General features: G+C 44.1%; 1 protein-coding gene across 1 annotated transcript in view; it reads left to right on the top strand.

Moving 5' to 3' along the window:
- LOC145350693 (serine/threonine-protein kinase 32B-like) overlaps window positions 1-18,038 on the top strand; it is a 250,846-nt gene that overhangs the window by 68,838 nt on the left and 163,970 nt on the right. Inside the window, exon 2 of the mRNA XM_080199906.1 lies at window positions 11,753-11,808. Within this exon, the coding sequence (XP_080056032.1) occupies window positions 11,753-11,808 (56 nt within the window). The remainder of the gene's footprint in view (window positions 1-11,752; window positions 11,809-18,038) is intronic.

The following is an 18,038-nucleotide window of genomic DNA, read 5'->3' as shown; positions in this document are numbered from 1 at the left end:
GTTATGTAGATTGGCTATGCTAGATTGCCCTTTTGTGTTCAAAGGTGTGTGGGTTAGGTGGAACGGCCATGCTAAATTGTCCCTCCATGTCCAATGATGTGTGCTTGGGTGGATTAGCCATGGTAAAATGCATGGGGTTATGGGATAGGGCAGGGAGGCTGAGGGTGCGCAGGGGGCAGCTGCGTACGATCCTCTGTTGGTGTGTTGATGGGCCAAATGGTCTCTGTCTGCATGGTAGGGATTCTAAATAATAGCCACTGATGTTTCAAGCTTAACTTATTTTTATGACATTGGATTTCAATAGCTTTGTAATGGTCTGGCATCAGATTCCAAAATTTGGTTTGATTTGCAATGAAAACTGAGTCACTCTTGATCCCCTAGCCTTACATAAATACAAGTTAAGGAAAGGAAAATGTTCTACAAGCCTCAAAATGTCCCATAAGGACCACTGGTTTGGCTGCTATTGAAGCGGGAAAAGTAAAGCTAGCTGTAACCTGTATGACTGCCAGTTGTTCTCGTTGCTCAGTGGTCAAAACTTGTCAATTTGAGGGGCCACTGCAGGTTGCGCAAAAAGAAGCCAAAAGAAATGTTTCAATTTAAAAAAACCACCTCCTACCCTCTAATCCAGCCTGCAAGCAGTAAGCTGGTGGCCATTTGGCACCCCAAGTTGATCAGTGGCATTAAAATGAGCTTCCAAACCAGATCTGACCGGGACCTCAGACCAGTAATGATTATTCTGCAGAGATACCGTTCTGCTGACTTCGCACTGTTCAGGGTGCAAGGTGAATTTCTGAGCCAAAGAATCAGAGGAAATGATACCAATTGATGCATCTATAACGTTAAGTAATAAAGTGATATCGTCCTGACAACTTTTCCGTTATACCAGACCATCATTTATAATGGAGGCTCTCTTCATAATCTAGCCGTGCCTCAAATTTGAATATCTCATTCTTGGTGTTCAAATGCCCCCCCCCCGCCGATGTACTTTCCAACAGAAGGTGGTGAATGTGTGGAGTTCACTACTGCCGAATGTAGTTGAGACCAAAATATTGTTCGATTTCAAAAAGAATTTAGATATAGCTCTTTGGGCTAAAGGGGCCGAGGCATATGGGAGGAAGGGGGGGGATCAGGATATTGAATTTGATGATCAGCCATGATCAAAATGAATGGTGGAGCAGGCTCAAAGGGCCAAATGGCCTCCTGCTAGTTCTAGTTTCTATGTTTCCACCCTACAACCCTCCAAGATCACGGTATTGCTCTGATTCTCACTTTCGCACATCCTTGGCTTCCTTCATTCCAGTGTGTGTGACCATACTGTTAGCAGCCTCTATGACTAAGCTCTGCTATTTAGTTCCTCAGCCTCTATTTTTCCCTTCCATTAAGGTACTCCTTAAAATCCCACCTCTGTGACCAAGCTCTGCTATTTAATTCCGAAACCTCTCTCTCACTCTGTCTTTCTTTTCCATTAAAGTCCTCCTTTAAATCTGATCTCTCTGACCAAGCTTTCGGTCATCTGTCCCTTTATCTCCCTATGTGGCTAACTGTCCGTGTTTGTCTGAAAATACTCCCTTGAAGTGCCTCATTTTTACTGTGGCAAAGGTGCTATATAAATGCAAGGTGGTGATGTTGCTGTGATCATGTTCTCCCATCAGTGCAGAATAACCAGTGGTATAATTACAAAATGACAAATTTTATACGGACGGTTTTCATCATAAATGTGAACGTGGAAATTTAAAAATATGGACAAATTATAAACAGGCTATATTATCAAGAATATGGCCTAATCCAATAATCCTTCTATGGAAGGCTATTTTTAGTTTTGATTTCTTGTAACTTATTAAGAGTCTGCACACTTTTTGATCTACTAAATTCTACTTGTTATCACACCCTTCATCACACTTTTGTGCCTTTGCTTTCATTTATAAATTCCGATGTTCATGTTTATAATTGTAAGCACTTTATAAACCCTTTAATTTCATGATCTGGCCACCAGATGGCACTATCCTTGCTCCACAAATTCCTCTAAATACTTCGAGAGAAATGTTCAATTCCCATTTATTTTCCCTTAGTAATTGAAATTTCTCATGTCCAAAATTAGGGTTTAAACTTTTTGTTTTAGAATGAAATGGCATATTTCCCAATGAAGTAATTAATGTTAGACATTAAGTTTCTGAAAAGAGACATGGGATCGATCTTACCATGAAAATTCTAAGTCGAGGATGGACGGGAGAACGGGAGAGTTTCAGATCTGTCTTTTTTTGGGCAAGTTCAAAGCTGGTTTCTTATGCATTTAGTGCATGGCAAATCAGCAGAAACAGTTTCTCGCCTATAGGGGGAGGTGGTGGGGTTAAGTCGCCTGAACACTGGCTGAGAGCAGCAAAGGGCGTCATTGCACATGCGCAGGTCTTTAGCAGCAGAGATCTGTCAATTAGCCTCTGCTTTTAGCCAACCTCCATGGATTAAAAACAGCAACCACACCACCTCCGACTCCCCATAAACTAAAGTGGGGGCCCACGGCATTTTGTGAGCACTCCCCATCTGCCATGACTGATCCCCCACTATCATCTGCCCCCCCCACCCCCCCACCATGATCGGATGCCTGACTCTCTCCTCCCACAATCATCTGCATGACTCTGTCCCCGTCATGGTCAGCCCCAATCGTCACCCTCCCTCTCCCCCACAGATCCCAATGCAGAGTGGCAGCAGGTCCGCCCTTCTCATACCATTCCCAACTGCAGAATGTGCAGTGCTCGCCCACCAGCCGACTGGCCCTGTAGTGGGCCCCGCCCCTTGGCACTCTGGTGCCTGGTGGGCACTGCCAGGCTGGCACTGTCCAAGGAGCACCCCCCCCCCCACCCCCTTGCCTCTGACCTCCCTGGGAGGCTTCAATGGGCTCTGGTTCTACCAACGGGGCCATCATGACTGGTTTACATTGCTGGGGACCAGCTGTGATTCTCACCACAGAGAACCTCTCCCGGCAAAGCCCCAGAGGCAAAGAGCCCAGACAATAGTGTCCCGGACTCATTAACTCCGTGCAAAACATGTTTTAAATAATTTATTCAGCTCTGTGCCAGAAATGGGCGTGAGGCTGACCTCGCTGGATATCCGGTGCTGGTAAGATTGCAAGGGGTGAGAAATTGATTTCTTAGCTCTTGCATGATCTTACAGCTCAATCCACCTGTCGGCCATTGGGTGTGCAATGCTAAGATTGCCTCCATACCATTGAAGCTTTCCATCCTACGCTCATCAGGACTGACGCAAGAATGCTATTTTTTTAAGATGCGTGAGAAAAAGGTGCTGAATGATTGGCAAGTCAATTCTGATTGGTTGAGATGTTGGCATGGAGAATGCAATAAGAAACCCGTGTCCTCCTCGCTCTTGTTCAGTTCAAAAAAATGCGCAGTGCCTGGACATGTTCCTTTTGGCTGCAGCGGACAGGGCCCTGCATATGAATATAGTAACTTCAAGGAAGCATGAGTAGCTACATTGTGAGCCCAACTAATTAGGTTGTTGGTATGATTCCTGCACACTCAGGATTATTCAGCAAGTGCTATACATTCGCAGAATCACATCTAATGTTAGATGTTTTGTTCTGAGTTGAGTAGATTAATTACTCTCCTTGTTCTGAGCAGCCAAAGGGGTATGCTGTTAGACATGTTCCGCTGGTTGTTGAGATCTGATATTGCGAAGAAACAGAAAATAGGAGCAGGGGTAGGCCATTTGGCTCTTTGAGCCTCCTTCACCATTCATTACGATCATGATCATCCAACTGAATACTCTTATTGCCCCCCATATCCTTTGATCCCCTTAACCCCAAGAGCCATATCTTGAAGTCACACAATGTTTTGGCCTCAACTGTTTTCTGTGGTTCAATGCAATGTTTGAGGCTTGTACCGCTCTCCAAACCCACACATTGAAAAACTCCTCAGTTGAGATTTTACAAGGGTGTTAGACATTTCCTCATGAGGGAAGAAGACTTGTGGAGGGATTGATCCAAACCATGGGAGGAAGTAGTTTGAGTGCCACTTCACGTAAAGAATGTCTTCCGAAAATTGAGTTGCATAAGAGCATTTTCCCATTTGTGGGAATTGTAGTGAGTGGGACACGGACCATGCAAAGGCCTGTTGACCTTGGCTGGGATTTTCCGGCATTGTGGTGGCCGGAAAATCCCATCCTAGGTGACTTCACTCTCACTTAAAGGGAAAGGGCCCAGAGTCAATGACGGGGAAGGAACATTTCAATTGCCCAAGGTTCCTGCTGCAAATCCACCCTAGAACCTCCTGCACTGTGGAAGTAGATGGTTAACTGAAAGGATGCAGAGGAGTGGACGTTAAGGGAGCGACAGTTGGCTTGAGTAATAGGGAGACAATTATATATTTTTTCAGTGATGCATTTTGCATGCAAACATTTGGTAAATTAGGAGAACGTCTACATGAATGAATAACAAGAAACAATCTCCAAATTCAAACCTTTATGATAAAAGCAAATGCCTGCAGATGATGGAATCTGAAATAAAAACTGAAAATGCTGGAAAATCTCAGCAGGTCAGATGGCATCTGTGGAGAGAGAATAGAACTAATGTTTCAAGTCTGGATGACCCTTCATCAATGTTTCGAGTCAGGATGACTCCTGATGAAGGATCATTCAGACTTAACACTGGGGCCGATTCTCCCAGAAATGCTGAATTGGTAGGAAAGCTGTTTGGGGTCGCAACTGTTATTTTCAGTGCAGTTTCAGACCTGAATCTCCCCACTCTGGGCAATGCAGAGGTCACAATCATTAAAAACCCAGGGGGTCAGGGCCTATTGCACCGGAGTCTGACAGTTCTGGAACTCTGCGCATGCGCTGTGGCTCCGACCTGTCATTCTCCCTGTTTGTTGACCAGCTCAATTGCTGGCCAGCCCGGGACCACCTCAGTGCTACCCTTCCTGCCCCCCCCCCCCCCCCCCCCCCCCCCCCCACCCACTGCACGGCTTGATTGCGGACCCCATAGCAATTCCTGGGCCAGCCTTGACCGCCCCCCCCCCCCCCCCCCCCCAACCCCACACCAGAGCATCCTGATGTCCAGACCAGCCCACCTCCTGAGCAATGGCAATTACCACCCCCGGGGTCAGAACCCCCCTGGGAGGCAGACCATCCCCTGCTCAGCCTGCCTCCAGCCCAGACCGATCGACATGCAGAGTGACGGGGGACACCCCCCACCCCACCAATTGTGTGGCCCTGCCCACAATACGCCCCACTGCCTTGGCACTGCCTGATGTCCAGTGGGCAGTGCCAAGGTTCCCCGGGCATGGGCACTTTGCCCCTTGGGCACTGCCAGGGGCACAGGTTGGCACTGCCAAGATGCCCATGCCCAGGGGCACTATTCCCCACTATCCAACCCCCTGAGCGGCCCTGATTGCCCTTCATTCCGGTGAGGTGTTGGGAACTAGCGTAAACCCCATCGGAATGGAGTGCCCCTGGTGGGGTGGGAGATCAGGCTCGGCAAGTTCCCGATAATCACCATGCAGAACATATTTAAACTACATTAAAAAAGATTCAAATGACTTACCTACCTTCCCGCCAGTTTTGAGTGTGGTCTGGGCTGCGACTGTTCTCCAGTTCTCTGAGACGCGCACGCATTCCTGGATGCTTGCGCAAATCCCGGCAAAAGGCCGACGATGTGATTTACCCGACCGGACCCACCAGAAAAGTTGTGGGTCACGATGGGAGAATCGGGTCCATTAGTTCTGGTCTCTCTCCACAGATACTGTCAGACCCGCTGAGATTTTCTAACATTTTCTGTTTCTGTGTCTAGCCATTGTGGTTGTGAAGAAGAGCTAAATGTCAGCTGATACTTGAATTAAGCGTGTTCCCAAAGGGAGATTGTGATTTAAGAATCAATTCAAGGGCAGCTGATGGTTTTCGTTGAGAACAAGCCTCAGACAGGTGATGCAACTCAATTGCTACAATAATGAAGGACCTTGTAAGCTTTGTCTAGTGAAGTAGCCCAGCCTGCACATGCAATTAGACCTAGGATACCAGGGAGCAAAGGCAAAATGTTGCCTAATGGTCATATTCAGCCTGGCATACCTTTGTTGGTCAGCTCAACCTCCTTTTTGCATCGGACTGGAGGAATGAGGGTCTTGGAATCGATTGAAGAAGGTTCTTCTTAGAGAAAGTTGAAAGAAGATTTGAGGGAGATATGCAAGACTACATGAAGGACTTGGTAAGAGTTGATGGGGAGCAATTGTTCCCATTAGTGGAAGTGTCAAAAACCAAAGGGCACTAATTTAAGGTGATTGGCAAAGTTTATTTATGTATTTGTTTATTCATTAGTGTCACGTGTAGACTTACATTAACACTGATAAAGTTACTGTGAAAATTCCCTCGCCGCTACACTCCTGTTTGGGTACACTGAGGGAGAATTTTAGCATGGCCAATCCACCTAACCCACACGTCTTTGGACTATTGGAGGAAACTGGAGCACCCGGAGGAAACACACGCAGACACAGGGAGAACATGCAGATTCCGCACAGACAGCAACCCAAGTCAGCAATCAAACCAGGTCGCTGGCAGTGTTAGATAGCGGTGCTAAAATATTCAAGGCCGTGAAGGATCTACTAAGAGTTGATGGGGAGAAATCCCTCCCTTTGGTAGAAAGGCCGAGAACCAAAGGACACGAAGTTAAGATGATTGACAAAGGCACCGTCAGTGACATAAGGAAAATCTCTTTTTTATGGTAGTAAGTGTTTAGGATCTGAATGCACAGCCTGAGAGTGTGGTGGAGACAGAGTCAATCATATCTTTCATCCTTCAGTAAAATTAACACATTGTCCAACTGTCAGTGCATCTCTGATGTAACCATGCGAAACATCTGTCTCTGGGACTTAGAGGGTTTATAATCCATTGAAGCATATTTTAAAAAATATACTGCTGGATTAATTTGTTACACCTAATTTAAAAACTGCCGCAAGCAATTTTACAATACAGCATTGATATTCCCAACTCAGGATATAAAGTACCTGCTTCATCTGAATAAAAAAAACTTATCATGCAATTTTTTTCTATGTGTTAATATGTGTGATTAATGTTCACATCATGCTTGCAAGTTTGTAAAATGATAAGTGTTAAAAACTCAAGACTATAAAATGTAATATGTCATGGTAACTAGCAAACGGAGTGTTAAAAATCAACTATTTATTTCCGGTACTTAAAAGTGGGACATAAACAAAATGCTGGAAACAGGTTGGCCGACACCCTTGGAGAGAACCAAGATAAATGTTTCAGATCAATGACCTTACATCAGAACTGAAACACAAACTCTGCTTTTCTTTCCACGGGTGCTGTCTGACCCGCTGAGTGTTTCCAGCATTTTGAACTTCTGTTCCAGATTTCCAGCAGAGTTTTTTTTTGCTTTGGTCCTTAGTATTTCTGGTGTAGGTGAAAGTTGCAGTTATTCAGTTAAATTGGTCCACAATGTTAGTTGCACTGTTAGCAAACAGACAAGATATAAGCTACCCAGTTCCTAGCAAAGCTATTACACCTACAATTCCCAAGGAACAAGGCACCTTTTTGGTAGTAGCTTGCTTGAAAATATATTATAGTTTCTGACAGCCATTTCATCCATCGTGTCCTGATCTTTTACAACAGTCAGAGTATAGAGTCCCTACCATGCGGATGGGGGCCATTCGGTCCATCAAGTCTGCACTGACTCTCCAATAGAGCATTTCACCCAGGCCCTATCCCTGTTCCCTACAACTTTACCCCACTAATTTCCCTAACCTACACATCTTTGGATACTAAAGGGCTATTTCGCTAATTCCCCTAATCTGCACATCTTTGGAGGGTGGGAGGAAACCGGAGCACCTGGAGGAAGCCCACGCTGACATTGGGAGAATGTGCACACTCCGCACAGACAGTCACCCAAGGCCTGAATCAAACACGAGTCCCTGCATTGTGAGGCAGCAATGTTAACCACTGCGCCACCATGTCACCACAGTGCAACAAAAGATTCATAAAAAGTAATGAAAAAACATTAATCATGGAAAATATTGACAATAACTTTTACAATATATACAGAGACAATGATTAACCTGTACAGTGAGCTTCAAGTATTTATTCATTACGAAGGTAAAATAATGCTCTTTTAGTACAGACTCAATGGGCTGAATGGCCCCATTGTGCATTGTAAAGATTCTATGATTCTGTGAGAGAAGAATTGGAATGTCATCTGAGAAATTATTTGGAGGACAGAAAAGATGAGGAAGGTGGCAATGAGGGATCTGAGCTACTCTTGCAGAGGTTTAGCATTGACACACCAGGCCAAATAGCTTCCTGTGGTGTTGAACAGTTGTGTGATACCATACAAAGATGCCTAAAGGAAATCCCCTTAGTCTCAGCGTAAACTATAAAACTTATATAAGAGATAAAAAATAAACTTCAACCATGATTCATAACAATCCATAAAAATGCTTGGAGAACTTTTTGCAGAAAATCCCTCAAAACATTTTGAAAGTCACTAGTGAAAAAACAAATGTGTAAGAAGTGAAGACTCACTTGTAGGTTTCCTCTTGGTGGCTTGGGATTTTTAACTGTCAAGTGAGTTTGACACACCAGAAGCAGGCCCCAAATGTGGGGAGTATTCCATCATATCCCTGACTTGTTTTTTGTCAGTGGTGGATAGGCTTTAGGGAATCAGGAGGTGAATTACTTGCCACAATATTCCTAGCCTCTGATCTGCTCTTGTCGCCAGTGTGTTTTTGTGGTGAGTTCAGTTGAGTCAATGGTAACCCCAATGATGATGATAGTCGGGGATTCAGCGATGGTAACACCACTGAGTGTCAAGGGACGGTGGTTAGAGTGTCTCTTGATGGTGATGGTCATTGCCTAGCATTTGTGTGGCATACTTGCCACTTGCCAGCCCATGCCTGGATATTGTCCAGATCTTGTGGCATTTGATCATGAACTGCTTCAGTGTCTGAGGAGTCATGAATAGTTCTAAACATCGAGCAATCATTGACGAACTTCCAAAGCAATAATGATGTATCCATTCTCTTCCATAAAATTAAAGCAATAATGTGATAAACCAGTATATTCATTGCGTGGTATTGAGTCAAAATGAGCAATGGTTTTCAGGTAGAAGACAGAGGGTAGCGGTGGAAGGGTATTTTTCTGTGTGGAGGTCTGTAACTCGTGTTCCACAGGGATCAGTGCTGGGACCTCCGCTGATGGAAGTATACATAAATGACTTGGAAGAAAACGTAGCTGGTCTGATTAGTAAGATTACTGGAGTTGTGGATAGTGATGAAGTTTGCCAGAGAATACAGCAGGATATAGATAGGCTGGAAAAATGGGTGGAGAAATGGCAGATGGAATTTAATCCGGACAAATGCAAGGTGATGCATTTTGGTGGACCCAATTCAGGGGAGAGCTATAAAATAAATGGCAGAACCATCAGGAGCATAGACGCGCAGAGACCTGGGCATGCAGGTCCACAGATCCTTAAGTGGCAGCATAGGTGGTAAAGGTGGTGAAGAAAACATATGGTATGCTTGCTTTCATTGGATGGCGAATCGAGGATAAAGCTGGCAAATTATGTTACAGTTGTATAAAACGTTGGTTAGGCCACATTTAGAATGTTCAGTTTTGGTCACCACACTACCCCAGAAGGATGTGAAGGCTTTGGAGAGAGTACAGAAAAGGTTTACCAGGATGTTGCCTGGTATGGAGGGTATTAGCTATGAAGAGAGATTGTTTTCCCTGGAAAGACAAAGGCTGAGGGGTGACATGATAGAAGTTTATAAGATTGAGGTGTATCAATAGGGTGAACATTTGGAAGCTTTTTCCCAGGGCGGAAATGACAATTACAAAGGGGCACAAGTTCAAGATAAGGGGAGAAAGGTTCAGTGGAGATGTGCAAGGGAAGATTTTTGCACAGAGGGTGGTGGGCGCCTGGAATGCACTGCCAAGTGAGGCAGCTATGTTAGCCACATTTAAGACTTGTCTTGATAGGCATATGAACAAATGGAGAATAGAGGGATATAAGCGGTTGGTTTAGATAGGACAACATGATTGGCACAGGCTTAGTGAGCCAAAGGGCCTGTTCCTGTGCTGTACATTCTTTGTTCTTTGTATGATTGCTAGTTTATGCTGAATTAGTTGATCTCAAGTCAAACCCAGTAGTTGAGATGTTAATATTCGCCTCAACATCTCCTGGCTGAACAATGGTACAAACGAGTTGATTTGAGTTTCTGTTCAATAGCATAATTTAGGCCTTTATGTAAATAGGATTAGAATTGGCTCTGATGATATCTTCCAACACATCTCCTCCAGCAAAAATCAGTGTTTTGAGCAGAGTTGGTTTAAAAAGAAAGGAAAGTAAAAGTAAAGCTTATTTCCAGATGATTCTGAAATTGAAACTTGTCCCACAGCGGAAAGAGGAGGATGATTTTCTATGAAATCTTGCAGCTTTCTAGAATTTAGATTTTTTTCTAAATTATGTTTAGTGCAGTTACAGAAGCTTCTCAAATGTTTTTGGAAAATTACCATTACATCTACATGATTTGCAATAGTTATTGCAAGATTAGCTTTCTACATTTAATAAACAAGGTCAGATAATTGTTTTTGATTTTTCTCTTTGCACTCGATTATATCTGATGAATAACAAAACATTATTTAAGGGCGGCATGGTGGCACAGTGGTTAGCACTGCTGCCTCATAACGCCAAAGACCTGGGTTTGATTCCCAGTTTGAGTCATTGTCTGTGGGGAGTTTGCATGTTCTCCCCATGTCTGGGTGGGTTTTCTTCAGATGCTCCAGTTTCCTCCCACAGTCCGAAAAAGGTGTTGGTTAGGTGCATTGGCCGTGCTAAATTTTCCCACAGTGTACCCAAACAGGCACCGGAGTGTGGCAACTAGAGGATTTTCACAGTAGCTTCATTGCAGTGTTAATGTAAGCCTACTTGTTTCAAGTAAACATTAAAAAAAAAGAGCAACATGTCTCTCCCAGTGTGACCAAGGCCTTCAACCTTGGCTCCATTCCAAATTTACATGTTGCCCTCGGCAACATCAGTAGCAAGTATGCAATCTCCTTCATTAGTACGTAACTTTAATTTTGTCTTCGCCCTCTATTCCACAATTGTCACTATGCCGTTCAATTAACTGTCTAATATCAGGCTCTGAGGAAGCTGGAACACTCTAGTGTTTAATATTGGCATGGCTGAAGCTACCCTGTTTGGACCTAATAAGAAAAGTTGTGCCTCAGGTCCTGATTCCATCTCCCTCCCCGAACCTGGGACCCTGAGCTGATCTTTGAATCCCACATCCGATCCAATGTCAAGTCGGCTCACTTCTACCTCCGGGATGTTCGCCTCCCTGTACCTCTGCCTCACCACCCCGCCCCACCCAATGCTGAAAGCCTAACTTTTGAACCAAAAGCTTTCCCACTCCTCCATTAATGTTGAAAATGCTTTCCAAAGCTTACATTTTCAGTTATGTCTGCTGTCACTTCTTCTAGCTTCATCTGTGACACCTATCACTCCTGCCGTAAAGTGCCTTGAGACATTTTGTTGCATGAGAAATTCTACTTAAGTGTAAATTGTCTGTGTGGCAGCTTCAGTTACCTCGGGCAATAGTAATGAGGTAAAGGTCTTCAGAATCTCTTTGAATTGGCTCATTAAGTTATATGTTTATATCTTTCAAAGATATCTAAAAACCAACTTCAATTGTAATGATTGTGCTAAGTTTGTTTCTTGTGCTTTTCCCTCTTGCAGTTAACTTTGACCACTTTCAGATCCTTCGGGCGATTGGGAAAGGAAGTTTTGGAAAGGTAAATTTATTTTTAATGCTCTTTGACAAACAATAATTGACAGTGCTATTTAATAATCACATTTGAACGAATGCAAATAAAGCCTAGTCACAAAATAGAATGATCTAGTTAAAGATGCTTCATTGAAAACATCCAATCTCGTTATGCGCTGTTAAGTTGGATGCGTCTCTGGAGAAAATATATTATTTTACCCGTTGTAATTAGAATAACGCAAAGTTCAGTATGTTAGCAGCTGGCCCAGTATGGCTATTTGGGAATCCAGATGAGACTTAATTACATTTTTGATTGATAAACAAAAATCCCTGGTAGATTGTCACAGTAGGGAATGCAGTCTCAATGCTAATATTCATATGTTGAACGAATAGTCTGCCCTCTTTGTGCATCTGTTGATAAAATGGTAAACCAGAAAGCAGAGTGGAAAGCGTTTTCTCATCAGTTTGAGCACTTTACTTTCTTGGTCAGTGCACACTGGTTATCTACTGCCACAGTGCATATCACGATTGAGGAAAAACTCTTGACTTCAGCGCCATGGAAACAGCAGCAACACTGGATCAATTGGAATAAGCGCCCCAGGCTAGCAGAAGAAAACAAGTCCAATCAATAACTAACTGCTCCAAAGAACATGGGAACATATTACGGAGGAGTAGGCCGTTTAACTCCTTGTGCCTGTTCTGCCATTTGATGAGACCACAGCTGATCTCCGAACTATTGTGGCAAAGTGCAAACAGCATTAAAACACCTTTGGGATAGAGAGAGAGGCTGGGCACATCTCATTGTGAGAGTCAACATTCTCACTAATCACTCTGATGGATCTACCACTCAACTGCTGGACAAGAGCCCAGAAACTGTCTTAAGATGTGCTGCATCTTATAAATCCATGCTGAATTCCAAACTTTGATAATTGGGAAAGAATGCAAACTTCTGCGCTGAGTTCCTAATGTTCGTGCTGTAGAACTTTTTGGGATATTAAATCCAGGTCAGATTTTATTGGCATTTGGAAATGTGTGAGTCAATAAATGCAAGAGAGCATTGATTCGTTACAGGTCACTTGTGCTTGACGAATTCAATTGCGTTTTTTGATGAAGTGATAGGAAGGGTTGATGAGGGTAATTGTTATGTATTTACACTGAGTTTTTAGTAGTTGCACTAAGCACTATGTATTCATTCTTTTTTTCATTCATTGGACATGGCTGTCGCTGGCTGGCCAGCATTTATTGCCCATCCCTAGTTGCCCAAGGGCAGTTGAGAGTCAACCTCATTGCTGTGGTTCTGGAGTCACATGTAGAAACATAGAACCTACAAGCAGGGGTAGGCCATTCAGCCCTTCGAGCCTGCTCCGCCATTCCTTATGATCATGGCTGATCATCAAATTCAATATCCTGATCACACCCTTCGCCCCCTTATCCCTTGAGCCCAAAGACCATTATCTAATTTCTTCTTGAAATCAGACAGCATTTTGGCCTCAATACTTGCTGCGGCAGTGAATTCCACACATTCACCACTCTCGGTGAAGAAATTTCTCCTCATCTCAGTCCTGAAAGATTTACCCCAGTTTTAAAAGTTCTATCCCTTATCCTCAAACCATGAACCCTAGTTCTGGACTCCCCCACCATCAGGAATATTCTATCTGAATCCACCTTGTCTAACCCTGCTAGAATTTTATAAGTTTCTATCAGATCCCTTCTTACTCTTCTAAACTCCAATGAACATAATCCCAAAGGATTTATTCTCTCCTCATGTGACTGACCTATCACGCCAGGAATCAGCCTAGTAAACCTTGGCCGTACTCCCTCCATAGCAAGGACATCCTTCCTCAGATAAAGAACCAAAACTGCACACACTACTCCGGGTGTGTCCTCACCAATGCCCTACACAGGCCAGACCAAGAAAGGCCCATCGAGTCTGCATCGACTTAGAGTATCTTAGCCTGGCCCTCTCCCTCATCCTATCCCTGTAACTCCACACATTTATGATAACTAATCCATTTAATGTGCTGTTCAAAAGGATCGAGATAAACAAAGCAACTCTTGGTCTGAGGACAAATTATCACTGAATATGCTAGCATTGCTAGTGCTATGAATATATACAGGGTCCTTCCACTGCTAGATGGACAGCCAGTAAAGATGGATGTTGACACTAGTGCAGCAATCTCACTGATGCCAGAAGCTTTAAGGGAAAAACTCTGGCGTATTCCCTTAAAAGCTTCAAGAATAGTGTTGAAGACGTACAAGTGACATGAAGTGGTTCTGCTAGAGGACCTTCTTGATGTAGCGGCATGGTGGCAGAGTGTTAGCACTGCTGCCTCACAGCACCAGGGTCCTGGGTTCGATTCCTGGCTTGGCTGACTGTTGGTGCCTGCATGGGTTTCCTCGGGGTGCTCCAGTTTCCTCCCAAAGATGTGCTGGTTAGGTGGATTGGCCATGCTAAATTCTCCTTCTGTGTATCCAAACAGGTGCCGGAGCATGGCGACTAGGGCATTGCAATGTTAATGTAAGCCTACTTGGGACTAGTAAATAAACTGCATGGGTGAACAGCAGGTTTGTCTTTACATGTAGTAAAGGACAATTATCCAGTATTGATGGGTTGAACGTGGTTTGAGGCAATTTGAACTAGGTCGAAGTCAATGTGACGACTAATCGAAAATCAGGTCTCACAAAAAATCTAAAGAGACACACTGTTGTGTGTTTGATGGAGAAACATTCTCCCCAAAAGACATCGCTGTTAAATTGAAGATTAAGGAAAGAAGCCAAGCAAAATGTTTGAAGATAACATCTGTAGAGGATACTGCGAGACCTGAATAGAGTGGACGTAGAGAGGATGTTTCCATTAGTCGGGATAACTAGAATCAGAGAGCGCAACCTCAGGCTAAAGGGACGATCCTTTGAAACAGAGATAGGGATGAATTTCTTCAGCCGGAGGGTGGTGAATCTGTGGAACTCTTTGCTGCAGAAGGCTGTGGAGGCCAGATCATTGAGTATCTTTAAGACAGAGATAGATAGACTCTATAAAGGGATTAGAGGTTATAGGGATGAGAAAAATATCAGACGTGATTGAATGGTGGAGCAGACTCGATGGGCCGAGTGGCCTAATTCTGCTCCCATGTCTTATGGTCTTGCCCTACACTATCAAACTGAAAATGGAGGCTGACTTCAAATGACTGGTGAAGACAGGAGTCTTGGAACCTGTCAGCATTAGTGAATCAGCTATACTAATAGTGCCAGTCATCAAAAAGGATGAATTAGTACAGATTTGTGAAGACTTCGTCACCCTTAATCCTGTATTCTGTGAAAAACAATGGTCAATACCTCATAGATAATGGATCAGATCCTGAGTGGACTGAGTGAAGTCCAGTGCTATGTGGATAACACCCTAGTCACTGGAAGAATTGAAGAGGAACATCTTCAGAATTTGGATGCTACTCTTCAGAGATTGGAAGACTATAGACTGAGTGTCTGCAAGGGCAGCACCGTGGCATGTGGTTAGCACCGCTGCCTCACAGCTCCAGAGACCTGGGTTCAATCTCTGGCTTGGGTCACTGTCTGTGTGGGATTTGCACATTCTCCCCATGTCTGCGTGGGGTTTTCTCTGGGTCTCCACTTTCTTCCCACAGCCCAAAGATGTGAGAGTTAGGTGCATTGGCCAGGCTAATTTGCCCCTCAAGTGTCTTGGGACGCGTAGATTAGAAGGATTAGCGGGTTATTTGGGGTTAAGGGGGATTGGGCCTGGGTAGGATTGTTGTCAATGCAGACTGAATGGCCTCCTTCTGCACTATAGGGTTCGTATGATTTCTATGAAGGACGTGTGAGTTCTTTCAGTCCTCTATTCAGTATTTAAGAATTGTGATTGATGCCACGAGCCTTCACAAATCTCCTTCAAAGGTCAAAGACTCCTTATTTATATATTACATACCTACTTGTAAAGTTTACAATTCCTAATGCCTGTACCCTCCCACTCAAGGATGTATAATGTTCCTTAGCTTCAATTCTCTTACTGCCCTAAGGTAATATTAATCTTTTTATACCACGTGACCATTCTGAGTAAGGATGTTAAGTAGGAGTGGCACAGTGGTTAGCACTGCTGCCTCACAATGCTAGGGACCCAGGTTCAATTCCCAGCTTGGGTCACTGTGGTGCGGAGACTGCACATTCTCCCTGTGTCTGCGTGGGTTTTCACCGGTTTCCTCCCACAGTGCTGGTTAGGTGCATTGGCCGTGCTAAGTTCTCCCTCAGTGTACCCGAACAGATGCCAGAGTGTGGCGATTAAGGGATTTTCACAGTAATTTCATTGCAATGTTAATGTAAGCATACTCATGTCACTAATAAATAAACTTCAAACTCATTCTGAGTAAGCAACAAAAGCACCAGCTTGAAAAGAAAAGGGTCTTATTCTAAGTATGGAAATTGGAGTTCAGTGATATCATCAATGGAACAAGCCATGACATGGTTTAACACCTTGGCCAGAATTTTAACGGCATTCTCCATTGGTCTCAGGCAAGACCTTATGAGCCTTGGGCTGGCACGGTGGTAAAATTCCAGCACTTTGAGAAGTCTCAGGCCAACTGGGCCACAGGAAATCTCAGCATGCTTGAAAAAATACAACTTTGGCCAAAGATCAGGTTTGCTTGATTGAAGATCTTTCAGAATATTAAATCTCTGCGGGCCATTCGGCCCCAATCTGTAGCTGGAATTGGTGCAGACGCCGTGTAAACCCGGTAGGCGAGGTGGAGAATGGTGCCTAAAGAAACATGGCAGTCAAACTTGCGTCTGGAACAATCTAGCATATTGGATCCACAGAGGTGGAATGCAAAAGAAAATCCTACGCAAGTAATGTATCCCTCTTTCACCAACACCCTTAAACTGCATGGTTCAAAAATGGAAAATGCTGGAAAATCTCAGCCAGTCTGACAGCATCTGTAGAGAGAGAATAGAGCCAACGTATCGAGTCTGGATGATCCTTCGTCAGACGTCAGCTCGAAATGTTAGCTCTATTCTCTCTCCACAGAGGCTGTCAGACTTGCTGAGGTTCTCCAACATTTTTCTGTTTTTTGCTTCAGATTCCAACTGTATTTTTATCTTTTATGGTTTTGTTGGTCGCTGCTTTCCAGATCCTGCAGCAGATGTCCGGCCCATCTTCGGGCCTCTTGGGGCTGAACTCCTAGTTTCTCTCCTATTTTTAGGTAACTCTGCCTGCAGGGATCAGGAGTGCGCACAGGCCAATTCAGGAGGAGAGCAAAGGGGACTGGAGAAGGACTGTTTCTTCTGCTTTGCAGTTCTTACTCCTGGGTGCGGTTGCACTTAGGAATGGAATATTCCCCGACTGGAGCTGAGAAGCAGCCCAAAGTCAATGACACCTCTCAAGTGGAGATAGTCCAACAAATCATGTGACTCTCCCCTTCCAACAATTATGAGCAGTCGAGGGAAAGGTTCCGGATGAGTGAAGGATGCCAGGCTAAGATTTTCTTTTCCACCTCATGCTGCTTTGGTAAGCTTTCCGACAATCCATGTAGGCATGTGTAGCCCATGTTGCTGAAGGGTCATCTTGTTGCAATGCAAAAATATAATGGAACATACAAATCTTGCTTGTTGGAGCACCGCCTGTCCCGAGGTTCCGTTCATGCTGTGTATCCCTGGACTCGTACAATGGGCATGTGTGCTTAGCACTTTCATGGAAGTATTGTTCCTTGTTCTTTCAAAAGTGAATGTATAATTAATAAAAGCAAATTACTGCGGATGCTGGAATCTGAAACCAAAAGAGACAAAGGGTGTCCTGGGCTGGGAATGTCAGCTTTTTTCTCTCTTTACTGATGCTGCCAGGCCTGCTGAGATTTTCCAGTGTTTTCTCTTTTGGTGAAATATATAATTGTTTTTCATCTGTTTCCAGGAAAATGCTGCTGATAATAGGCAGGGACAAATACAAATCAAAGTAACAGTCAGTCATTAATTCCCAACCGCTGAGGCAATTTGTTACTAGCTAGAGGACGTCAAAGGCTGAGAGAAAATTTGCCAAAGGTATTCAAAAGCACGAGGGCTCTGGAGAGAGTAGCTAGAGTGAAACTGTTCCTGTTGGTGAAAGGATTGAGGACCAAAGGTTACTGATTTAAGGTGATTGACTCTTAAACACCCATTGCTTCTTTTGCCAATCACATCCCTGTGACTCTGGAGTCGCATGTAGACCAGTCTAGGTAAGGATGGCAGATTTCCTTTCCTACAGAACATCAGTGAGCCAGGTAG

Source organism: Carcharhinus amblyrhynchos, chromosome 1 (assembly GCF_965287045.1).
Source record: "Carcharhinus amblyrhynchos chromosome 1, sCarAmb.v2.hapA, whole genome shotgun sequence".
Classification (NCBI taxonomy): domain Eukaryota; kingdom Metazoa; phylum Chordata; class Chondrichthyes; order Carcharhiniformes; family Carcharhinidae; genus Carcharhinus; species Carcharhinus amblyrhynchos.
The sequence above is the reverse complement of the archived record's forward strand: the minus strand, read 5'-3'. Positions and strand labels throughout refer to the sequence as shown.